Source organism: Diceros bicornis, chromosome 5, assembly GCF_020826845.1.
Source record: "Diceros bicornis minor isolate mBicDic1 chromosome 5, mDicBic1.mat.cur, whole genome shotgun sequence".
NCBI lineage: Eukaryota > Metazoa > Chordata > Mammalia > Perissodactyla > Rhinocerotidae > Diceros > Diceros bicornis.
This window is the reverse complement of record NC_080744.1, coordinates 331,490-357,346: the sequence shown is the minus strand read 5'-3', so window position 1 is coordinate 357,346 and position 25,857 is coordinate 331,490. Positions and strand designations below refer to the sequence as shown.

At 53.0% G+C, this 25,857-nt stretch overlaps 1 protein-coding gene across 1 annotated transcript in view; it reads right to left on the bottom strand.

Annotated features, from left to right (window-relative positions):
* NID2 (nidogen 2) overlaps positions 1 to 24,751 on the bottom strand; it is a 51,125-nt gene extending 26,374 nt beyond the window's left edge. The window contains 7 exon segments of the mRNA XM_058540556.1: positions 685 to 930; positions 1,356 to 1,505; positions 9,549 to 10,267; positions 15,504 to 15,736; positions 23,629 to 23,805; positions 23,807 to 23,935; positions 24,498 to 24,751. Coding sequence (XP_058396539.1) covers positions 685 to 930; positions 1,356 to 1,505; positions 9,549 to 10,267; positions 15,504 to 15,736; positions 23,629 to 23,805; positions 23,807 to 23,935; positions 24,498 to 24,716 — 1,873 coding nt within the window. The 5' untranslated portion in view covers positions 24,717 to 24,751.
* Positions 24,752 to 25,857: the final 1,106 nt, after the last annotated feature.

The following is a 25,857-nucleotide window of genomic DNA, read 5'->3' as shown; positions in this document are numbered from 1 at the left end:
ATTTTTGACTCAAGGTTTATTCTAACCTGATTAAAAGCCACACCCTACACACAGCTGGAGGCGGGGAACTTCTCCCAGTATTTTATGTGCAATAAGATGAACCCATTAGGAAACAAGGTCTTTCAAGGGAGATGAGAAGCCAAAAAGCACCTACACTCCTGCTATCAAAGTGGGGTCCTGAGACCAGCATTAGCATCTCTTGGGGGCTTCTTAGGGAAACGGAACCACAGACCCAGCCCAGGCCCACTGAACTAGAACCCGCATTTCCACAAGGGCCCGGCGCTGGGTGCAGGGTGAGGTCTGAGAAGCACCATCTCTACTCTTATAGGTCAGAGTCCGGGGGGGGCCACGCCCTGCCCCTCGGAGTCGAGGCCCCTCCAGGTGCCCTGTGATCACCACCTCATGTCCCCTGGACGGAGTCTGACAAACAAGCTTGAACACACTGGAGTGAGGACACGAACGCTGCAGATGCAATCATCCTCTTTCTCAGAACCATTTAGAAGTTTTGGAGAACATTTAGAAGAAATCACTGACTTTCAAACACAGTCCTGCGAGGCCAAACCCTCCCCAACTACCTCCAGACAGAAAACCGCACACGTTGCCCCAGACGTGGGATGAGCGAATCCTCTCACTGAATAAAGACCCAGGGTACCATGCCACCGATGCAGCGTGGCCCCTACTCACCCGTGAGGCGGAAGCCGTTCGTCCAGCCCGGTTTTTCTAAAGCAAAGAGCCAGCCAAACAGGCCTCCAATGGGCATGAGAGGGAGAAGGGCCCGGGCCGCAGGCTGCGGGATGTGGCTGATAGCCGTGTAGGCTCTGCCGTCATTGCTCACGATGTAAGCATGCAGGTCCACGTCCGTGAAGTGCACGGGCGTGTGGCCCACGTGGAGGTGGCCGCTCACTTTGCCATTGACGCGATGAGGGGCCCCTAAAAGACAGCAAGTCCAGTCAACCCGGACCATCCTCCCCCTGGGGACGGGCCCACGATGATGCTCCACTGACAACTCCCCAAACTCAATCTTTGCCATTTTCACAATTCCCCAACTGACCGACTATCCACTTAAGTATGAAAGAGACCTGTCTCGCATCTCCTGTCTCCCATCCTCCCCCTCTCCCGTCCACTCTGACTCTAATGAGCTGGCAAAGGGGAGGAAACCTTTCTGGTTAATCCTCAGACTGGGAAATCAGCCCAAACGTGCTCATTCCTCAAACATCCATGGAGCCCCTGCAAGCTGCTAGAGCTCTGACGCAGAGTGGAGACGCAGGTCCATGAGCAGAGCCCAGGGGCAGCTGGAAGCCACAGCGGCAAAAGGACCCCAGCAGCCCCGGCCCCAGTCGCACGGCACTCCCCACCTTCCGGCAGGCAGTGCTGCCCGTTTCCATAGAACTGAGACTGGCAGTGGCAGCAGAAGCCGGTGGCGTAGTCGGTGCAGAAGGCATGCCGGGAGCACTGCCCGTGGTAGTGTTCGCAGGTCTCCTTGCTGGCGGTGTTGTACGTGAAGACTGGAAAGGAAACAGACCTCGTCAAAGGCCCCCGTGATTCAGCACCACTGCCGCCACCAGACACTGCATCTGCTCCATAAAATCAGTCCAGATTGCAGTAAACAGATGGGCTTGATGTTTAAGAGGCAGGAATAACATTCAACCCAGGGGAATTAACTCTCTTTGTCTTCTGGCAAGAAGTGCGGCTGACAGCTCCCATCTGCTCTCGCTGCAAAGCTGGTGAGCGGGGACGGGGCTGCTCCTCTCTGGCGGGAGCTCGGGGACACGGAGGCCGAGCAGGAGCCCGGGTCGGGTTGAGCTGTACAGCACTGCCATTTCATGGATCAAAACCCGCCAAAGAGCAGCAACTTCATACGGTTCAACCTAATAGTACTGAGCTCCTGAGACGAAAACCACAGAGACTAACACACGTGGTCTGCATCTAACTGTTCTTCCCTCCTCTTAGGGGGCCCTGAACTGGAAGACAACAACCTACAGCTTGTGTCACTGCCCAGAAAGATTTTTCTGAGAGGGAAGGGCCTTGGAGAGCGGGTGTGTCCATGAGCACACACACCCAGTCCCACACACACCCCTTGAGGCTCTGGCTCTGCAGGGCTCCTCGTTCTGGGTGTGGCACGGGCGGCATGCCCGCAGCAGAGAGCCCCCCCAGTCACAGAGCTTCGGGAAGCCACAGTGTAAACGCAAGGCTTCCCTACTGGCTCCTTCCATCTCTCACTTATTCTGCCCATTAAAAAAAGAAAGAGGGCCATTTTGTGCTACCAAGAAGCAAAGGTATTGGAGCAGGTGTCATCGTCCCTAAGGGGGTAGGGGGCGCTGATGGACCAGAGAGGGCTTTGTCCCCGACCATGGGGATGAACCCAATCCCAAGCACGGCCACCAGGAGGCAGAAGGCTGTGCACACTCTGCCCCCACGTCCCAGGAGCCTAACAGCAGGGACAGCCCAGAGCTCGTGCTGGACTGACGCTGCTGGGAGATGCCAGCTCCCGAGGGCAGACGCCCTATCTCAGGAAAAACTGGGTGGTGGTGGTGTTCCAGGTCTAGGGCTGAAAAGCAGGAAACAGGAGGGAAAGGAAGAAATTAGATGGACACTTACCCAGTATTCCAGGGGAGAAGAGAAAGCAATCTAATGGAGGGAAGATGTTGCACCAATAAGTAACAATGTAGCCGGGGTAAGGACTTGTAACAGCAAGTGAAAATATAACCAAGTTACCACTTAAATAGAGCTTAATACATGCCAGACATTATTCTAGGAAGTTCAACTCTTTTAAAGAGCAGGGACTGTTTTTACCCTGTTTTGCAGATAGACAAGCTAAGGCACAGACAGAAGGTCACATGGGCACAGGTGGCAGAGCTGAGATTTGCACCCAGGAAGCCTGCTCGCACTGGAGCCCGAATGCATGTCTCACAGGAGCCAGGTTAAGATCTGATCAGGTTTCTGGGTTAATCAGCAAAGGCTCCAGCAAGTAGGGCTGCGTCACACTCTGTAGATCAGGCTCGACGGCAGGGGATGGTGGGGAATCTCCGGGTGGTGTCACAGCTAGAAAAGCCCTGGTGAGAAGGTGACAGTGGCAGCAGCTTTAACTCCCCGACAGACAGAACTTGAGAGCTGCTTACAAACCCCGAGAAACAGTGAGCTGAGGGGCTGGCAGGATAGACAGTCTGACGCGAGCCCGACTTCTGACTGAGAACCCGGTGAGAACGACATGGGGACTCGAGACCTGGTGTGGGGCCTCGAGGACGTGGCTGAGAAATTCCAGTCGATAGAGACAAAAATCAGGCACAACCATGAACGGCACTTAAAACAGGAAAGTGACACAAAACTCAAGACAGAAAAAAACCATGGACAACGATAAAAAATATTATAAGAAGTGGCTGGGAGGAAAACTAAATCACGGTCCACCACTGATTTCAGAAAGGAAAAAAACCCAGTTTAAGTAAAAGGAAATGAAAATAACTCGGGAACGTCAGGGTCCTGGGTTTCTCGGTGCAGACAGTCACACGGGGTGTGGAGAAGGGCACCTGGAGGCACCGGCCACCTGCGGGGATGCCCTGGCATCGGCCACCTTCAGGATACTCCCTCCAGACCACAGGGGGACAGAAGGTGGCAGAGGGTCCCAAGCTCTGGGACTCGACCGCGACCATGGCTCCAGTGGGTCTGGGAAACGACGGGAACCCACTGCGTCCGCCTCTAAAATCAGGTGACACCCCCTTCTCACACCTCCACTGCAAAATTCAGTTTTTCTTAATGTCCTGAGGCAGGTCTCAGGAAAGTCATTTTCAGGAAATTCAGGTACAAACAAAATTGAGCTCTAAATACCGTCCTCCCAAATTAAAGAAATGACGGGTTTGTGCTGTATTCCCTCTGTTTATTATTATTATTTTTTTAATTTTATTTATTTATTTTTCCCCCAAAACCCCAGCAGATAGTTGTACGTCATAGTTGCACATCCTTCTAGTTGCTATATGTGGGATGCGGCCTCAGCATGGCCGGAGAAGCGGTGCGTCGGTGCGTCGGTGCGCGCCCAGGATCTGAACCCGGGCCACCAGCAGCGGAGCACGAGAACTTAACCGCTAAGCCACGGGGCCGGCCCCTCCTCTGTTTGTTATTTTGTGAAGACTTGTTCTTCAGCCCAATTCCTCTCCTGAGTGGATTGTGGGACAGGGAGCGATGGCATGGAGAAGGGCTACAGATGTGGAGAGGCAGCTTAATGGATAAGAAGCTGGGTGAGGAGGCCTGGCTTTCCAGGGTGGGCAGAGCCCAGCAATGCAGCCAGCAGTGCACAGACGCGGCTGTGCAGGAGTCTGGCTGACCGGCATGCAGACTGCATTTTTCTACAAAATAATGGTTAGGCTTCCAGGAAAGGCTATTATGAGACTGAAACTGTAATTATGACGGGTAATCAGGTCCTGGTAAGCTGGCCTGGGGATGTGGAAACGGTTTTTGTGTCGAGTATGGCAATCTCAGGATGGAACTCAGAGCCAAGAACACAAGCCCGGCCCTCCAGCTGCAGGAAGGCTACAGGGAGGAAAGAAGAGAGGCTCGCTCCTAAGTAGCGGGGCACGAGGCTCCCCTCGGGATCCCTGTTCCGTGCCTGAATCATGCACACTTAACACTGAACAACGTCAGCCTGTTGGGGCAAGGTGAATGCCTGTCTCGATTCTCTTTCGTTCATTCAATAATGCACCAGGTATTCATGGAGCGCTCACGATGGGCCTGGTGCCAGTCTAGGAACTGGGGACAGAGCAGGGACAAGAGCGATGAGAAAGCCTGCCCGGAAGCCTGCGTGCTCCCAGGCAGCGGTCGACCGACAGGTAATTAGTATGGAGGGTGGTGTCCAGGGCTGTGCAGACACGAATCAAGGAAGGACAGAAGGCTGGGGGGAGGTGACTATCAGGGGAGGCCTGGGGAGAAGGTGACCTCTGGGCAGAGGCCTGGAGGAGGGAGGATGCCATGTCAGGCAGGAGGGGCAGCAGAGAGGAGGCCGCAGGGGTAGCCACGGCCAGTTCTCTGGCCTCGCAGGTCAGGAAGGATTCGGGCTTCGGTCTGAGCGAGCAAGAAGCTGCCGGTGGCTCTGAGCAGAGGAGCGGCAGGCTCTGACTCAGGGTCCCTCAGAAGGCGAGTTGGTGGGGGACAGCTGTGGAGAGGACAGCAGGGGCCGACCTGGAAGACTGAAGGACGGAGGGAGGGACAGGAGTCCGCAGTGACGTCCACCTCTCGGCAGGAACCCGGGGGCTGGAGCTGCGCTTCCTGAGACAGGGGCTGGAGGGGCAGGCTTCTGGGGCACGGCTCTCGCCATGCTGCCAGGCGTCAGGGACTTGCACCTCGTCTCAGCACGAGTCAGCCGTCAGAGTAGAGCGGCATTTCTCCCCACGGATTCCACGGATTCCCCATCAGAATCTCAGAAAATCTCAGAAAATGCAGACCCCCTGCACACCCCAGACCCCCGAGCTCCGACTACAGCAGATCAGGAATCTGAGCACGGCCATACCCACTGACGGTGATGTTCAGGATATCTGCAAACCTTCCATTTCTGAGCTAGAGAACGCTCAGTAAGGTAGTCAAGGATTTTCACCCAACCAGCAGCAGCTCCGGGGGTGGGTGGGATTTCAGGGAGCACTCTTGCGTCCATTCCGGCCAGCTGAGAGGGGCTGGGTGCGATGTGAAGGTCCCTCAGCGGAGGAAAGCCCGAGCCAGGGCCTCCCTGATGAAGGGGAGAACTGCACCCAGAAATGCGATCCCGAGAGTGCCTGTCTCCCCAGGGCGAGGAGAGCCGGACTCCCAGCCCAGGCGCCTTCTCACATTTCTGTGGGAACTGCAGGTACATGCAGAGACACTGGGTGACTTGGAAGTGTGGAGTCAGCGTCTGGACCCGGCTGGAGGAAACGCACGATGAGCATCCAAAACCAAGGTGGCGTTTTTTCCTTTTCAGGGGTCATTTATGTGCCTCTTTACATCATAGTTTCAAACGTATCTTCACACACTTCTTCCTACTCTGGTGAGGAGATAGCTCCATTTTACAGATGAGGAAACTGAGGCCAGAGATTATATGATCTTCTGGCTGTAAATCCCCCACTTCTTCCATTACACCCACAGCACTCAAGAGTGGGGGCCTCAGAATCACCAGGGGCCTGGTTTAAAAATGCAGATTCTCAGACAGTGGAGGTGGGGCGTGGAAACAGGCATTTAAACAAGGGCCCAGGTGAATTAGACACAGTAGACCAGAGCCCACACTCAGAAACAGTTTGTATTCTTTGCTTCCTCTCTCCCAAATTTCGCGCAGGGGCAGGCTGTCCTCCAGACCCTCCAGGGACCCTCTGCCTGGGAGCTCCTCTCAAATGGTGGAGACAAGTCTGCAGTCAGTCGGGCACAGCCGGAGGGCGGGGGCTAGCGGTTTGAATGAGCTCCGAATGCAACGGGTTTGTTAACTAGGTCAGACGGCTGCTAGAGGAACCTTAACACAAGGATTTTTAAATCTCATTTATTTTTTCCATTTAATGCTTTTCTTATTCTTCTCAGATCCTTAATAGAAAGAAAAATGGGGGGAGGGACACACAAGAGAAAAGCAGTAAAGATGCTGTCAAAGTACCTGAGACTTGTCCTAACCAGGAGGCTGTCACAAAGATGGAAACTCCTCTGCACTTGTTCTGATCCATCCTTCAATCTTCGCTGTTCCAGAAACACTGAAGCAGCATCTTCATCCCCGGCCGCCCTCCTTCTCTGGGCTCCAGCGCAGCACGCGGTGGGGCGGGCAGGGGGCGGCGGAGTTCACGTGGGAACACAAAAGGGGCAATTCCTTTGGGCACCCCGCCCCCCAGCTGGAGTGACTTTTCCTGTTAACAACTTTTACTGCTGCCTCAAGAAGAGGACCCACGTTTTCACTCAGGACAGATTTTCTCTTTCCCCGCCTCCCAGAATGATAGAGTAGTAAGAGAACCCACACTCAACTTGATAATGAAAAACCGTGGACTGCTTCCCCCTCCCGTTTTCCTGTTTGTGTCTGACGTGTGCGTGGCGCACAGAGACGCTGGCACCACATCAGGACCCTGGGGGCTGGGGGGTTACATCCACTCTCACGACGGGCGCAGGCTCTCCCATGTGGGTGTCTCACGGGTGTGGGGGCCTCCTGTTCACAGACTCTCAGCAACCCGGAGGTGCGGCCCGAGAGCAGCTTCAGCACCAGGAAGGCTGGACTGGGCAGTGGAGTCTGCTTGCGTTCAACCCAGCATGGAAGCCACATGGGCAACCCATTCTTGCAGCCTTTCCTAAGGCCACGGCGGAGCTGGACCAGAAGCCACGGAAACCCCCGCTCGCAGCCTGGGCTCTTCCAGCTGACTGCCGCGCGCGTGGGAGCAGGAGGTCCCCAGACAGAGCGCAGAGGCCTGTGGATTCCCACAGCAGGTGTCCCTCCCCTTCTAATCCTCACGCAGACTGAGGTTCAGTGAAGCTCCGCGTAGCGTCACTTCAGGGGGTTTAGGAGTATCCAGGACCCCTGCAGGTCAACCTCGTCCCGGCTGCCACAACACACGGCCCGTCCTGGTCGCCCGTCGCCCTCACGGCCCTCCCTCTCTCGCCCACCCGTCCACTCCCTCCCTCCATTCACACCTCCACTCTCGGCTCTCCTCTGTCCAGAGCATTTCCCCGCTGTTCCCCTCTCTGAACTCAGTCTCTGACCCCAAGGCCTGGCTCGAGCCCTCGTCCTGCCCGGACTCCCTGACTGTGACGACTGACAAGGCAGTGTTCCACGGACAAGAAAAGCCCGGCTTGAACTGCACGGTCCTGCAGTTTGTCTTCCTGATGCCCGGGGGCAGCACAGGCTCCCCTCCTGTCCCTCTGCTGATATGGTGGCTGCTGCCTTTTTTTCTTCAAGGTTCATAAACTTGTAGTCAGATTTCCTTTCTAAATGGCTCAGTGCATTAACCAGCTATTTCATATGCATTTTGCCATTTCCAAGATGTCCGTGGTAGACGCCACCCAGCAGCTGATCAACATCCCAGTTCAGCCCCAGAGGAATATGGCTGCCGCCCGTTCTCTGGCCAGTTCCCTAACCCTCCTCCACGGTCACCCCAGCGGCCCAGCCTCTCACAGCTCGAAGCGGAGTGTGCAGCCCTCCCGCTGAACTCTTCAATAAATGGCTCCGTGGATCTGCTTTTTAATATTCCAAGCTCTTCCCAGGGCAGGAAATCGCAATCCATAAATGAATGGACCACTTAGGAACACAGCTTTACCTCAAAACCTCTTTGCTGAAAGTCTTTGATACTTGGCTTTAAATTTTCTTTAAAGCATAAATTTACGGACACTGTCTGAAGGCTTCCGATGAAATTCACATCTTCAACTTGACGGCGACGTGGCCCTGAGGTGCAACCACTCAGCAAGCCCACTCTTCGTCTGCACCCATCCCCACCCCTTCCCACCCCGTTCAGTCTTCTATCATTAGTAACAGCAGCCACCGCTTGTTGTGAACCAACCAGTGCAGGTGCTAATCTAAGACCTTCATCATCATTTAATCTTCTCAACAAACTCAGGAGAAACCGGAGGCGTGGAGGTGACCAGCGTGTCTCGGGCCACCCAGCAAGAGTGGCAGCCGGGATCCAAACCCGAGTCTGACCCGCATTCCCCATCCTGACGCTGGACGCTTCAGTCACAAACAGTTTCTTCCCTCCCGGAAGAAGCAGATTCCTGCAGGTCATTCCTACAGCAGGACCCGGAGGCCCCTCTGCTGGGTCAACGTGTTTTCACCCAAAGCGGATGGGAAACAGAAAAGGTGAGAAAACCAGGGGTCCCTGAAGAAAGCTGTCACCTCTGACCTCCTTCCCCAGTTAGAGGTCAGATGAGCATCCCTGGGATGGACGGCAGGAAGCTGTGGTCACCTGGTTACACCCTGACTGGGAGCAAAGAGCCGACGTGACAAGTCCCAACCAGGACGTGAAGGTGACCGGGCCCCGGGTATGAATTCACCTCTGCCTCCTGCGGCATTTCTCTCCTGGCCCCTCACTCCGGCCAGCGAGTCATGAAGTGAGGACACGGCTCCAGAGAGGAGCCGACAGCGGCACAGCCATGAACCATAAGTGAGAGGATGCGGGGTCCCCTCTCCACGCACCACCAAGTGGGGCACACAGGCTGTCCCGTATTAGCGTCCAGAACGTCCATCTGAGCACAACCAGCCACTTGACTAAAGCCTCCAACCCTGCATCACTGCAGCTGTGTGGAGCCTCCAAGGGCTGCGCCTGCTGGACCCTCCAGCTGAGACACTTCATCACACTCCAGAGCACAGCTGGCGCGAGCAGCCCAGATCCCCATTCGCTTCATGAGGCCCATTTTAAAAAAACATTACTAATGGTCAAGAGATTCCAAACAGAATTTGCCTGCCAAGATTTATTTGGCAAAGGAAAGATACTCTATCTCCTGAAACACAGGCTTACAAGTCAGCTCCAGCCTTCCTTCTGCTCAGCTTTTCACTTACTCACTTGAGAACAACATCCTGACCCTGCAAAACCAGCCTTTTTAAGAGGAAATCTCAGCCCCCCGTCTTCTAACCCACTTACCCTCAGTGTTGGAAGTGATGTCGTCTTCCACCCTCACCACTTGCCTCCCGAGACCCAGTGCTGGAGGGTGATCCGGGGCGGGGTAATGTGGGGGCACGTCCCTTTCTGACAGCGGGGCACCTCCAGCTAGGTAGGGCCAGCTGCTTCTGGTTTCAGGGTAGGGAGAGGGGGCTTCCCGGGAAGGCTCCAGTGGGTCTCCTTCTGTCTCTGATGGGGCCGGGCCTCCGGTCTCTAGCTGTTCAGAAGAGTCAAGCGGGCCTCTTACATCTGAGGCATCCGTCTTCCCCAGAGGTCTCCCCTCTCTGGTCCGGGGGTCTAGGGGGGCAGATTCTGCTTCAGGGTAGAATGGCCAATCGCTAGGTGTGGGATGTGGCACAGTGGAGGCCAAATCAGAGTCTGGGGGAGAGACCCCACCTCCTGAAGGCCGTGACTCAGAGTTGGCCCGGAAGGGAACGTCGACACGGCTGTGGCCTTTCAACGCCTCGTCTGGTTCGCTCGGCGGGTATTCAACTTCCTCCTCATTCTCCTCATAATAATCCACGTTGTCCTCCGTGTAGTCGCCTTCCAGGGCTGCAGCTTGGCTGAAGGGGCGTCCTGGGGGAGCTGGAGACTGGGCTCTGGAAAGGTCCCGTCCAGCTGTCGCTGGCCTGACGTTGTCCATCGGGGAGGAGCTGCCGATGTGGAAAGCCCACACGCCAGGGACCCCCAGGTTGCTGTGTCTGAACAGAAAGAAACAGAGCCTGTAACGACTGTCCATTACCCACCGTCCTGCAGAGGCGAGTGACTCATGTTACAATGGAAAGACTGTTGGGACCAGACTCAGGGTTCTCACTGGAGCAGAAAACCAAATTCCATGGGACTTACCCAGTGCCTGAATTCTGATGTAAACAACCTCTTACTCAACATTCAGTGTCAGAGGCCAGACCAACGAGTTAGAAATCTGCTCTACGAGCCACGTCTTATCCAAAATCTGGCTGTTTGAAAACAAATAAGGAATGTGGGAATATCTTATCCTTCCAATCCAATATCAATCCTATTGTTTGAGCACAATCAAGAAAACGTACGCCTGAAAGCTTCTGCCAAACCCTTAAACAAAAAACGATGGCTACGAGATTCTGAGGGTTCATCACGTGCCGAGGGCAGGCCTTCGTCAGGACGATCACGCCCAATTTCACAGAGGAGAAAACAGGTTCAGAGGGGTGACTAATCCTCTCAAAGCCACACAACCCTCAGCGGGCAGAGCTTGTCCCTGAATTCAGCCCGTGCTGCACACGTCCATGTTACATTATGTCGGAAAACAAGCACCCTCCAGAGAGTCCTCACCCGAATTATCGTTTCTCATCGAATGTTAGCGACATTTCACTGTCGATTAACTAATTCACAGAGAATGGTGAGTCAATGTAAAAAAAAATAAAAGAACTATCAATGCCCAAGTCTGAAAAAGTGTTGAGCAAGTGCCGAACAAAGTTAAGAGGAAAATAAGAAAGTAGTTTAATCAAAATTCTGCAGGTCATAGGTGAGAGGTGTTCAGAAACATCTGGAAACTGAGAGCTCATTTTCTCCACCAGAAAAGAGCAGGGACTCCGTTCAGTCCTCAGACAGCCCAGGGACCCATCATTTTAGAGTCAGTGACACATTCTGAAGAGATCACTACATGTAGGATTTCTAAAAATAAGGAAGAACGTGAACAAGCAGGGGTCTGGCCTGAATACACCAGTGTGTGTCCCTCTGCTGTGTGTGCAAAATCCCAGCTCACAGTCTCCCAGGCTGTGGGATCTCCACAAAGTCAGTCAGCGAGGAATAAGAGTTAACCACTAACAAGATAGTAAGAACTCACCGAATCCTACAAAGACAGACCTTTGCTCACGTGGTGGAGGTACTCGTCACAGTCACGTGGATTTCTACAGCAGTAACTTCTTCAATGCAAGTCCGAGAATGTTCCTCCCTCCCTCCCTCCCTCTCCTTCCCGCTCTGTGTGTTCTTGCTGCTGCTGCTGCTGTAATTAACTGAGGGAAACAGGAACAGAGACAACTCGGTGCAACAAGCTGTGTATACTGGCAAGTTCTGAGCATCACTGTTGGCACTTCCTGGCAAGCGAATCAGGAACGCCGAGGAGATGAGAAAGAAGACCCAAGGACCCTGAGTTTATCATCACACCACAGGTGGTGCAGCTGCGAAGTTTATTCTTGATGTTAGAAACTGTACCAGCTTCAAAGAGTAGGAAAATACAAATTATGGCAGATAAAAGCTAAAGAAAATAACCTCTAATTAAATATAAATCACTATCCTGGCTTTTGTCATTGTGTCTGATGTGGAAGTAACCAATTTGAGTTTATCCTAAAATCCAAGGTCATTTGGAAAGCCCAGTGATAGAAAGAACTTAACTCGTTTCCTAGAAAGGAAACAAGGCTTCAAGGTGGGGGACAGGGCCCCCTCCCTGGGCTGTCAGGAGGAGTAAGTCAGAACACCACACTGAAGGCCTCGCATGGGGCCGCCCGTCATAAGCGCTTGGTAACTGCTGTCCTCCAGGAGAGACGGAAGCACAGTCTCAGACAATGCAAACGCGCGCATTTGTATGTAAATCTGCAGAAGAAGAGTTACGACAAACGCACTATGAATTATATAATTTATGACCTTCGAGCTTACAATCATGAGACAAGTTTGAGGAAGACAGAGGTTCCACTGACTAGGAAAGTAACTGTTCTTCAGAGATGCACACGGAAGGGTTTGGGAGTGACTGGCATGATGTGACTTTAAAATACTCAAGCAGAAGAGAAAAAAAATGATGAATACGGCAAAATCCAGATTACGAGCATCTGGGCGTTGCTTTAGTTATTCCCTCCACTTGCCTGTATATTTTTGAAAATTTAAATAATGAGAAGTAAAGCAGAAGATTAAACTGAGGAACATTTCTATAATTCGGAGGCAGAGACGGCCTAAGAACGACAGCAAGACCTGAAACGATAAAGGAAACGACCAATAACGTCAACCAGCCTAGACTTACGCCTTCTAGATCATAAGTAACTTGAAAGAGGAAAAGCTGGATAAAAATATTCACAGCGTATGAGAGAATTAATATCTTTACTACATTTTTTTCTTATTTATGAGTTCTTTGTAAACACCCAATAGAAAACAGCAAAGAATATGGACAGACAAGTCACAAAGAGACAGGTAAATGGCTGTTAAACATACGAAAAGGTGATTAGTTTTACTGGTAATCAGAGAAATTAGAGTGAAAATATGAAGATTTTATATCTATCAGATTTGCAAATATTAAGAAGATAGAAGCTTGTAGGGAACAGACTGTCCATCCCAGCTCTACAATGCTGGTGAGGATGCTTGTTAACATACATCAGAAGGTGCAAGCTCGCAGATCCTTTCTCAGTAATGCTACTTTTTTTTTTTTTTTGCTGAGGAAGATTGTCCCTGGGCTAACACCCTGTCCGTCTTCCTCTATTTTGTATGTTGGATGCTGCCACAGCATGGCTTGATGAGTGGTGTGTAGGTCCATGCCCGGGATCCGAACCTGCAAACCCCAGGCCACCGAAGCAGAGTGTATGAACTTAACCACTAAACCACTGGGCAGGCAGGCCCCTCAATAATTCTACTTTTAAGAAATTATTTTTGAGAGAAATGAGAATCTGAGCAAAGTATATTATGCTGTTTACTGCAACGATTTTATAAAAGGAAAACCAGAAACAAGTTAAACATTCATCAATAAACTGCTGTCTTAACAACACAGGACATATACGATGCCTTAAAATGATCATATAAACAACGTCTTACGGATGATGCCCACGAGACAGTGACGAACGGGAAAATGCCACACGTGCAGCAAAAGAACCATCTTGGTTTTAAAAGTCGCTCACATACAGTTGGGATTCTGGAGGGCGGTTAACACTGGCTGTCATTGGAAGGAGTGACACCAGGTAATTTTTACTTTTATTTCACATTATTCTGTATTGTTTGTACTTTATTTTTTATGTTAGGCATGGATGATGCTAAAGAAAAATCCCGTTAGTCATTTGGCTGCATAACTCAGTCTGCTCTCATCAAGCAACTCGGGTTTCTGGAGGCATCAAAGATGGAAATGAGGGGACGGCCCCCGTGGCTTAGCGGTTAAGTGTGCATGCTCCGCTACTGGTGGCCCAGGTTCGGATCCAGGGCACACACTGATGCACTGCTTCTCCGGCCATGCTGAGACCACGTCCCACATACAGCAACTAGAAGGATGTGCAGCTATGACATACAACTATCTACTGGGGCCTTGGGGAAAAAAAAAGGAGGAGGATTGGCAATAGATGTTAGCTAAAGAGCCGGTCTTCCTCAGCAGAAAGAGGAGGATTAGCATGGATGTTAGCTCAGGGCTGATCTTCCTCACAAAAATAAAATAAAATAAAATATAAAATAAATAAAATAAAATAAAATAAAATAAAATCTTAAAAAAAAAAGATGGAAATGAGGAAACACACAGAGAGGGGTGAATGGAAGTGCACGGGTGTGCATGTGTGCACATGTGTGTTAGTTCTTAGGGGTCTTTGTGGCTGTGGGGGAGCACAGCTGCCTTTTCCGCAGGTGTTTGGCCCCCACAGCCTCCTGCCCCATGAGGACATCGGCACTTACTCTAACGCTCTGGCACGGTCTTCTGTCTGTCTGTCCATCCCACTGGAGTACAAGTTGCCAGAGTGCAGGCCTGTGCCTTAGACATCTTTGTATTTCAAGTGCTCGGCCCACTGTGAGCTCTCAACAATGTCCGAGGAGCAGAGACTGTGGGCTCCGGAGCAGAAGAGGACGGTGGAAGCAGGGAGAGAGAGCAAGGAGCTAAGTCTTCTCCAGAGACAGACGGACGGGCAGCCCGGATGGAGACGGAAGGACGCCCCGCGTGGGCCACAAGAATGGGGGAGGCCGACTCAGCAGAGAACCAGTAGTCCGGAGATCCAGACCTGTGCTCGAATGTCTGCTTTGCCGATTCATAACTCTGAGACCACAGGCAACCTGAGTTCCCTGAGCTCATTTGTCAAATCGAGAAAAGACCAGAACTCACCTCCTAGGATTCTTGGAGGTTGTAATTAAGACAACTTCTGGAAAGCGTTTAGCACGGTGTTTGGCAAGTAGTAAGCTCTCAGCAAACGTCGGCTCTGAGCAACCGTATTTGGTTGCAGGGCCTGCTCTGGGGGCTGAGCAGAGCAGATGGCATGCGAAAGCGTGCCCTGTTCCAACACCCAGAATAACCCGACGAAACTGGGGGCAGTTAGGGAGGCTAAGAACCCGTGCGTTCGCTCTGGCTTCTGGACTAGTATTCAGGAAAGGAATAAAAGCAAAGATATTTTTTAAAAGCCCTGAAATTAATAAATACCAAAGGTGCTGACCAAGTGCTGGTGTGGTGTGGACTGACAAAATGTATCAAGGGTGTCTTCTTGCCCCGAAGAGCAGCCTCTGGTGGGACTCGGGGCGCAGCCCCAGTGCCTCATGGGAAACCACTCCATGCACCTCAGATAACAGAGCCACAGGGCATCCTGAGACTTCTAAAACCTACCAATCTGCTTGTTTCCCAAATTACATTACTCTTAATTCAACTTTTAACTGTGTCTGTCTAAAGGACTAAATCACAACATCTCCTCCTGTGAAATGATTCACCTGGAAAAACCTCAATCTGGGCAGTTACATTACTGGATATTTTTAAGTGGTTCCAAGAGCAATGTTTTCCATGGCGAGCCCCAGTGGCTCTGCACACACACACACACACACACACACTGTTTCTGGTATCTACAGCCAACAGGGTGGGAAAAATAAAGTACCTTTTCTATTTTGGTGAACTTGCTCCACCAAGGTCTAGCGCCCAGCCCTGACCTGATGCCTGGCTCAGACCCACCACGGTGTCAGTTAATGGTCTCACGGCCACTCAAGTTCAGGCACCTCCTGAGGGTCCCAGGGGCTCTGCTCTGTGTCACTTACTGGTAGAGATTTTTCACAGACTGTTCGGTGCTCGTCAGGCTGAAATACGGCGCCTCTCCCTTCAGGCCATCCGCCTCCCCTCGGCAGAAGCCCACCCGGGCGGGCAGCTCGAGCTGGACGTTGTAAGACTCTTTGGGGCGCGTTCCAAAGAACTGAAGGCCATTGGCAGGATAAAGAAAGAGGGCGTAGGTGTCGGACTCATCAGAGGCCAGAACTGCCTGGAAAGTGTTCAGCTGTGAAAAAAGGAAATATTCTTAATAAAACAAATAAAAAAGCAGAATTCAAGCAAAGCACTGTGAAGTGTAAATGCTGTCTCTTCTCAGGATTTCTGTAGGTAGTTTTTATATGTGGTGTTCTTTACACATCGTCTTCGAGTTAGATATAATTTTATAAGCTATATTATTATCACAATCATCTCTTATCCATTCAGATTAATAGGTGAAATATACATAGGTCAAAAACAGGTTAAAAAAATATTTTTTAAGGTTTCGAACTTCTCTCACCAAACCTCTTTCAGAGCTAAGAGCAAGCAGCAAATTAACTTCCCACAGCCCCGGCCCGTGTCTGCCCTGGCGCTGGCTGGGTCCGTCATTCACCCACATATTTACTGAACGCCCCCGTGGGCAGGCCTGGGGTTGGGCTTGGCTGATCACAAGGCCTCCTTACTGCTCTCACAGCCTCACTCGCTTGTCTCTTCTGTCGTCTTTTCAGGCCAGCAACCCCATTTCAGAGATGGGGAAACAGACACAGGGGCTAACGGGCTGCCTGAGGTCAGGGAGCTGGGACGCAGTGGCCGGCGGCCCCCGAGTCCACGCCCTGCACCCCAGGCCATCCTAGCTCCTCCCGAGCATCCGCCCCAGGCTCTCCCAGTTCAGACGTGCATCCTCATCACTAATGTTCCCAGATTGTCCCTTGTACTTCGAGGTTTCTGTACTTTTGCTCATGTCTCCTGGTGCCCGGAAACCCGCTCACCTTCTAATGCTGCCCTCTGGGGTGCTGTGGTTCCCTGTAGATTTGTTTCTGTTCTCTGACCCTCCATAACACCTTTGTGGGGTTTCTAGGTAGCATTCCCCTCATTTTCCTGGTTAGCTGTCCGTGTGTTTGCAAGCTCCGTTCATTAAGTCACGTGTATGTTAATTCAAACAACTAGGTGCCTTCTGCACACCAGACATGACGCTTGGTGCCGACGAAGCAAAGAAGCCAAGGACAGGGACTCCGCCAGGCTAGTCTCAGCTGAGGAGCGGGGATGCCAGGGCTGGAGCTGCAGGAGAGCTACTGAAGGGGGGAGCAGAGGCCACGAGCGGGGCGTGTGCCCAAGGCCTCGGGTGGGGGTGGGGGTCGCAGAGGCGCCTGGGAACCTTCATAAACAGACGGAGCCACAGCAGCCCAGAGACACCGGGGCTGAACCAGCCACAGACTCAGCACCCAGTCCTACAGAACTGCCCTCAAAGTCCAATCTACTCTCATATTTTCAACAAGACACCTTTTTGGCCTTACTCCCACCCCCCAAGATCTGTGGAAACGGTGCTCGATTATCTTAAAGAGACGTTACATTAGGACCTGAGAACACCACTCACTAAATCCTTCTATAGTTTAGTGGGGAACTGGGGAGGTATTTAAAAACTACTTCTACTTCCTAAATAATACGACTCTTAGAAACGTTATACTGGTAAGTAGTATTATTTCCCCATTTTGCCAAACAGAATTAATCACATTTTACTCGGTAAAGCAGCAAACAAGAGGGATGTGCCCCATTTTATTCATTCTAGGTCCTTCTCCATATGGTGCTCAAACTCTCTCCTAACCTTAATTCTTCCTTTCAGCATTTAGTCTAAAGTACAGTTTTGAGGTTTTGCTTTTAGGACAAAGAAATTCAGGTGTTAAAATGCTTTTCAAGAAAAAAACAATAATACACAACCTTTCTTTTCATCTCTAACACAGAAAGTCCCCTTGTTTGCTTTCTTCCAGCTCACAATCCTAAAGATGGGAGGGGGGTCGAGTGTATTTGTTTTGTTGTAGTTCTTGATTGTTTCATCAGCAAAGCTGGACTTTTCCAAAAACAAAAGGCGAGGCATGTTTTCCAGAATTTCTCAAAGCTGAGAAGCCATCACCTCGGCCACAGGTTAACAAAGGCTGTTTTGCGCCCTGTCTGTACCTAACACACCACAGCATCCACTAACAGCAGCACAATAACTTCAAGTTCCACGTTAGTCGGAATAAACAACGTTCAGCCAGAGAAAGAAAAGAGCTCGAGGAAGAAGAACCTGCTGTACAAAGCTGAGCTCTCAGAGCTCCCAGCACTGATGGCCCACGATAAAGGTGAGACAGGAGGAAACCCTGGCTGGAAGTTCAGAGAGAGTCTGTCCGAGAAGGAGATCCTGGAAACTGAAGGGCTCGGAGGGGATGCATGGGGAGGCGGCAGGTCGACAGCTGTTGGGAGGGTCTGGCTTTCACTGTGGGGTCTGGATATTCAGCTCTTCATTTTAGTCACTCAGCCAACACATTTCGGTGAAAATTCGCTCAGTGTCCTTCACGTGCCACCCCTGGACAGCACGCACTACAGACGGCATTCACTTACCATACTGTCTCCACTGAAATAGGAAAATAGAAGGAGAATTTGAAATAGAATCTATGATCCCAAAGTACAGGCCAAAAGAGTCTGGCTGTTTAAAAAGCGCCCACATAGCAAATAATCACTGTTAAAGTTCTCTCTCGGTTCCATGAAATTCTACGCGTGATTGCTAAAGAGCCCTCTTGGTGAAGTCCAGCAGGATCCTCCCCAGCGCTCCTCCACTGGCTTCCAGACCAGAAAGGTCTTCACATTCCTGGAGACAAGCCTTTGCAAGAACCCCCCACACTCTGTCTCTGAAGGGAAACCCTCAGATGGGCTGCCAAACCCCACAAAAGGGTCACCAGTTCCCAGGCCCGCAGGATCCCGGAGGAGAGCAGGGCCCCTGAGGGATGAGCAGTGGCAGAGGATCAGGCCAGGGGCTTCAAGGTTTCCACCGTCCCACTGTCAGAAAGAGAAGCAGAGCCCTCAGCAGAAACCAGGCAGGTTCTGAGCCCCCTCAGGTCGAGGAGTCACCATCGATGCTGACTTGACACCAGGCTCAGCCAGGCAGATGGATGCGAAACACACCCATCTGAGTTTCTGATTTTTGCAATCCATTTAATTTCAGTCATCTGGCAAAAAATCAGAACAGTGCCATCCCCATCCCAGAGGGGTTTGCGTACAGTGGCTGACAAAAATTACATGAGAATTAAGAAGTAGGCCAACTCCCACAGGGTCACGAGTCCCTCTCCTGTCTCCTTGTGGCCCCATGCTCGCTACGTCATAGCATCACTGACTCTGGCCTCCAGAGATGGGTGTGGACAGAAACCTCCGTGCCTTAGTGTATTTCTCCATCCCATCACCTCCACATTGCTGTCACAGGCAGGATTTTCTCTCAGTCTTCTGTCCTCAATCCTACAGATCCTGCCAAAAATTCAAATTCAAATAAATGCCCAGTGCTGTCACATCCCTAACGTCCCACCCTTCCTGACACTTAGTCTTCAGCAAAACTTCAGCATTTCTTTAACCAATCTCCACACGTCTCCAGTCCAACACCTCAGCCTCAGGTAAACACTCTCAGATGGACGCAGACCGCCCTCTTCTGGACGTCAGCTCCAGAAGTCAAAAAGCTACCTCAAGGTCCTGCTGTTACTACTTGTTTTCTCTGTGGATCCACCCCCACCCCCGGCATGACGACCGTCCCTTGAAACAAGCCGACAAGCTGGTCCCGACTGAGGCCTCCAGTGGGACTCCTACGTTACTGCCTCCACCCCCTTCATCCGCTTCCCCAGCCTCAGCTCTCAGCCTTCAGCAGGACAAGCCCTGGCTCAGAACAACTGCTCCTGCTGCCTCCTTCTCAAGAGCCATCCTTTCAGCCCAACTTAAATTTCAGGTTGGGAAAACGTTCCCCACACCACACAGACCTGTGTTCCCCATCACCCCAGTCCCTCAAAACACAACAACAAAACAACACTCCCCCCGCCAAAAAAAACACACCACAGCTTAGGTAAGCACTAGTGCTCTCTAGGTGTCCTGTCAACAGGTCTCTGAAGGTCACCACCACGACTCTGCTCTGTGAAGGACCCGGGACAGTTCAGGAGCCTCACGTCCACTGAATGATGAATATTGTTTTTGTTCCTACTTCTTTAGACAGTTACACCTTGACACTCCTGCTGGATCAGGGCCAACACCCCGTCACACCACCGAGAACATCCACGGAGGGAAAGGGCAGCGCTGAAATCCTTCTAGGCGGAAAGACGCCACTCCTCTGCTACCTCTGAGTTTCCAGTAACTGTGACATGAAGTTAGTAGGCCAAGACTTCAGAAAGCCATGTAGAACCCCACACAGTCCTTCAAGCAAAGTAGTTCACTGTTTGCCAAAATCTGCCTCCAAAGAACGATTAAAACAAGAACTCAAGTCACAGGGCTCTCTAAAGTATTCAGAAGAACCTTCGACATGGGTAGTTGAAAAAACATCCTCTCTCCAAACAGAACCCTCATCTCCTTTCTAAATAAACAAATTCTGAAGCCAACTCAGCATATGGCAGTGTCTGAAGAATGATTTTAATTAGAAAGTAAAAGAGAGATGGAATCTACAAATCTTCCATAGTCCCCCCCAAAAAGAGACCAGGCAGAAGCTGCAACTCAAAAAACTTTGTATTTAAAGAGTTCTCATGTAAAGGACTTACATCACAGCATCCGTACAAGAGAGAAACAGAAGAACCAGGATCTAGTCCTATGAGCCCAACGTAGGGGAACACAGACAGGCTGAGCATCTGCACCCACTGGGTCTCAAGGACACGAGGCTACTTAGAAATGTCATCACCTTAGCTAATTCTACAACAGTCCTGTAAGGTAGGCATTGCTGCCCCATTTCACACAGGATGGGAAACAAAGACTGAGGCTGTGTCACTGCTTCCAAAGTCACCAGATAACTTTTCATAAACCACTTCTTTCAAATGCTTTTCTCTTTACTGTCACTGTCTTCACAACCACCCTGACAGTTGAGTAAGAGAAGCGTTATGCCCACATGACAGATGAAAGTGAACAAAGTCACCTTGTCTGTACTGTAATTTTTGCTTTCAAATACGCCCTGGAATCTGAAGGCTCAAGCGTGACGGCATCACCCCAGAGCCTCTGTGAACTGCTCGTCTCCGGCTCGTCTCTCTCAACTTTGTCTTTCTTTCTTCTGTTGAAAAGGTAAGACGGAAGCAGCTGAGTTCTCTGCAGAGCCCTGGAACACTCATCTGAGTGTCGCCAGGCATCAGTAGCCTCCTTGGCAGCATTTCACTCCAAGGTCGTTCTGCCTCTGAAGGAAACGTGGTCCCAAAGACTCTTCTGGCACTCGATCACCTCAAGACAAACTCAGGCCTCATGTGTCGGAAGACTTTGGGAAAGACACAACAGTAGTCATGCCTACCGACATCACTTGAGCCAAGGAAATGGGTCTTGCAGGAAAAGTCTGGGTAAAAGCAACAAAAATACTAAGAATCAAGAAATCTGATAAATAAAATCTTTAAAAAAAAAAAAAAAATGGGCCGGCCCCGTGGCTTAGTGGTTAAGCACGTGCGCTCCGCTGCTGGTGGCCCAGGTTCGGATCCCGGGTGCGCACCGACGCACCGCTCCTCCGGCCATGCTGAGGCCGTGTCCCACATACAGCAACTAGAAGGATGTGCAGCTACGACAGACAACTATCTACTGGGACTTTGGGGGAAAAATAAATAAATAAAATCTTTAAAAAAAAAAAAAAGAAATCTGTCTTCTAAACCTCCTTTGCCTCACTAAGAGCAGAATTCTGGACGATCGCTTTATCTTGTATTTGTCATTATCTGTGAAATGCAAACAAGAATTCTTGTACTTATCTTGTAGGATTGTTGTAGGAATACAGTACAATAAAGCAATTACAGAATCGACAAGACAGCTCGAATAAACGACACATGTAATAATTGTCTAAGTCAGTCTTTCCTTTGAGTCCTTCTCAATTCAGACAAAATGAACTCTCTGGAGAAAAATATCAATCCCCTGCTTAAAATCCTTCAAAGGCTGCCACGGCCAAGAACCAAGACCAGACTCCTAGCAGAGCATGATGGGCCCCTCCCCACGGCCTTCCAGCTTCATGTCGCACACCCTTCCTCTTCAGTGATAACGTACCACATGTAACGCCCCAAAACTACACTTTGCAGCTCATGGGCGATGCGTCAGACGCTCTCCCTTCACTGAGAACATTCTGCTCAGCTCAGCTCCGATTCAAAGCTACCGCCCATGTGGAGGGCCCTAACCCGTGAGGGGTGGACTCAGTCTCCTGAGGCCAGAGGCTGCTACATTCATCATATTGCACATAACCATGTCCCCACTAAGCTGTGGGATCCTTTAGAGTCAAGAGTATGTCTCTTCCCAGAGTCTCTCCCAGTCCGGATGTACAGTAGGTGTGCCAAAATGTTCGTTGGGTGAGTAAACTCCAACCACATTTAAATATAAATTACCTATACACACACACAAATCAATGTGCCACACATAAGATACGTGTTTAGAAAAATAGACTGGAAAAAACACAAAGTATTAGCAGTGAGCTCTGGTTAGTGGAATTATAAATAACTATTTTCTTATTTTCTAAATGTTTTATTATAGTTATGTTATACTTATTTTTAATAAGTTTTTAAAATTTATGAACAAAAACGAATGAATGAACAGATGCAACATAATGGTGGGCCCTACCTCATTCATCTCCCCCGCCACCCCCAGCCCAACGCCTGCACAAAGGCACACGACCTGCGTGTTTGAACTGAATGTGTTCTGTTGAATAACTGAAATGTCAAACCCATGTATTTAAAAACATTATTCAGTAAACAAAACTAGATGTTGCCTGACCAAAAAAAGAATGGCAAAAATATCAGAAAGTCAAACAATTTTTATTTCTAGATCTTCTGTGCTTAGTGCAGCCTTTAGGAAACATTTCTCTCCCAGAATGGCCACCATCCCGACCACTCAGTGGAGTGGGCGAGCTACCTCACCTCTCAGGGAGGTCGGTGCCATCTCTCTATCCTGAAGAAACCCCTCCACGAGTTAAAGCAGAGAGAAACTCTAAGAGTGTCAGACCCTGGAGTCTGACAGTTTAGACTCAGCTATGAGTCACAGGAGGAAGCCCCACCCACTCCAGGAGGGAGGCAGTTCAGCAGGCCCCAGGCCACCTGGAGTACTCTACATGGACTAGGAGAAGGCTGGCTTTACTGTCTCAGCTACAGACTCTAAAATGAATCAGGTTCACTCTCCTGTAAACGAGGGAGCATGTACACCGGTTCCTGGACGACAATTTGGCAAAAGCCATCAAGAACCTTATAAAGAGTGCATCCTTTCTGGCCCACCAATTCTACTTCCTGGAAAGTCAACCAAGGACAAAGATTTAGCTTAAAAAAATGCTTCACAAAATTACTTATGATGACGAAAAATTGGAAAGAATCTTAATGCCCACTGGGCACAGTGATAAGCCCAGTGGATGGAATACTATGCAGATGTTAAAAATGAAGTTGTAGAAATATATTTATTGACATTGAAACACATTCACAACATACTATTTAGTGAGGGCAAAAGGTAGGTTACAAAACAGTACATGCAGGGTGAGCCCATCATTGTTAACAGACAGCAACAGATTCAGACAGGGACAGAAAAAACTCTGGAAGAGACACAGGAAAATGTTTAATAGCAGTAACTGAGTGGTAGGAAAATGAGTGCTCGTTCTTTTTTAAATTGCCTGTATTTGCTGATGTTTTTCCTTCAATGAACATACAATCAGAAATAATTCTTGTATACTTAGAAATGATTCTAAAAAGAAACAACCAAACAGAAACCGCCGTGTGTTCCGAGGGTCCCTGCATCTCACCAGACCCTCACACCCCGAAGCAGCTTCCTCGCTGGAAGCGACCACCTGAGATCCTCAGCGGAAGCCAGGACAACAGCTCCTTCACTCACAGGCCACTGCAGCCACCGCACGACGCGCGAGGTTCGGCGCGGGACGGACTCGAAGGAACTCCAGCCCAGAGCTCCGCCCGCCCTCAGCCGGCCACACCGGCCACTCACCTCTCCGGAGGGCGGCGCCCCGCGCGCGGCCTCCTCGTAGGCGCCCACCTGCGCCCACGTGGCCAGGAAGGCGTGGGTGGGCGAGAAGTGCGCGGCGCGCGGGAAGCCTGTGCGCACAAAGCGCGCGGCCCGGCCCAGCACCTCCGGGGACGTGTCCTCGCGGAACAGCACGCGGCCCCCGGCCCCGGCTCGTGTCCACGTCGGCCAGGAAGGGGGCGATGGCCGGGAAGTCCGTGGGGAAACCGTCGTCCACGTACTGGGTCTCCCTGGGGAAGTCCTGGGTGGAGATGATGCCGTTGGTGCCCACCTGGGGGACGAGGGTAACAGAGGGGACGGTCCGGATGTGCGCGCCACCGCGCTCCGCCAGGACGGAAGGGAACCGCGGGCCCCGGACTGCTCCCGCCTCGGCCGGTCCCTCCCGCGGTCCTGAGCCTTGCAGCTCGCTTGCCCGTCCTCTCCTTCCCGCGCAACCCGGGGACCCCAGTGTCCCTGGGGGAACCCCCGTGTGGCTACGGGACCCCCCTGTGGCTGGGGGAACCCCGTGTCCCTGGGGGACGCCCCTGTGCCTAGGGGAGCCCCGCGTCCCTGGGGGATCCTCGTGTGCCTGGGGGACCCCCGTGTCCCTGAGCCGCGAGTCCGGACGCGCAGATTTCCCGCTCCCTCCCAGAGCCCCGCCGCCCCCGCCCCCGCTCCGGCCGGGCCGCCCGGGGAGAACGACCCTGCCCCCTCGAAGGCGGCAGCGGCGGGCCCGGCACGGCGTCGGCGGGGCGGGTCCGGGCGCTCGGACCGCGGCGCGCGCCCCTCTCCAGGCGGCCCCGGGACCCGCCGCCCGACCGGGAACCGCGGCCCGGCACCCGGGCGGAACTCACGTAGAGGCGGCGGACCCGGGCCCCGTAGAAGCGCAGGGGCCCCGCCAGCGCCACCGCGCCCGAGCTCTCGTCGTCGCCGTCCGGCAGGAGCCGGTCCCCGCGCGCCGGGCCGTGCGGGAAGAGCTCGTCCGGGCGCAGCGCCGCCGCGCGCGGCCACAGCAGCAGCGGCCACAGCAGCAGAGCCAGCGCCGGCCGCACGGCCGCCCGGTCCCCCCGCATGCTCGCCGGCCCGGGCTCCCGCCGCTCACGCCCGCCGCCCGGACCTCGGCCCTCGACCCCTGGCGGCGCCGCGCGCTCGGAGCTGGTCCGCGGGGCGGGCCCGGGCGGGACCACGAGGGGCGGGGCCCGGAGGCGGCGGAGGCTGGAGGGGCGGGGCTGGAAGGCGGGGCAGGGGCGTGGCTCGTGTGGGGCGGAGCCCAGGGGGGCGTGGCCGTGGCGGGGCTCCGGCCCCGCGGGCGCTGACTGGCTGCAGCCCTCGGCCGGGGACCAATCACGGCTCCGAGAGCGCCCAGGGGCGCCCCGTCGGGTCCGGGGACACGTGTTCCGGTCAGGGGAGCCTGGCGGGGTGGCCGGCGCTGCTGTCGGCCCCTCGGCGGCGCTGCCCCGGGGCCACACGGCCGCCAGGTGGACGGCGGCGCCGCAGGAGCGACCCCAGGAGGGGACAGTCCGGTCAGGACGGGTGCGGCGGGACGTCTGCCGCTGCCCGGGGCTCGGCGCCCTCGTCCGGGGCGAGAAGCGCGCCTCGTGCGGAGCGGGGGCCCGCTCAGGCCGCCCCGGAGCACGGGTCACCCCCGCAGTCGGGGTCGAGAGCGCGTCTGCTCCCGGGGCAGGACCATGAAAGGTGCCTGTACGGTGGGCTCCGTCCGGAGCGGGGGGTGGGCACCGGCAGACATGGGGGGGCCGGGGCGGGGAGATGGGCACAGACAGACATGAGGGGGCCGGGGTGGGGGGGTGGGCACCGGCAGACATGAGGGGGCCGGGGCGGGGGGTGGGCACCGGCAGACATGGGGGGGCCGGGGCGGGGGGTGGGCACCGGCAGACATGGGGGGGGCCGGGGTGGGGGGATGGGCACAGACAGACATGAGGGGGCCGGGGCGGGGGGGGGGGGGTGGGCATCGGCAGACATGGGGGGGCCGGGGCGGGGAGATGGGCGCAGACAGACATGAGGGGGGCCGGGGCGGGGGGTGGGCATCGGCAGACATGGGGGGGCCGGGGCGGGGGGGTGGGCACCGGCAGACATGGGGGGGCCGGGGCGGGGGGTGGGCACCGGCAGACATGGGGGGGCCGGGGCGGGGAGATGGGCACAGACAGACATGAGGGGGCCGGGGCGGGGAGATGGGCACAGACAGACATGAGGGGG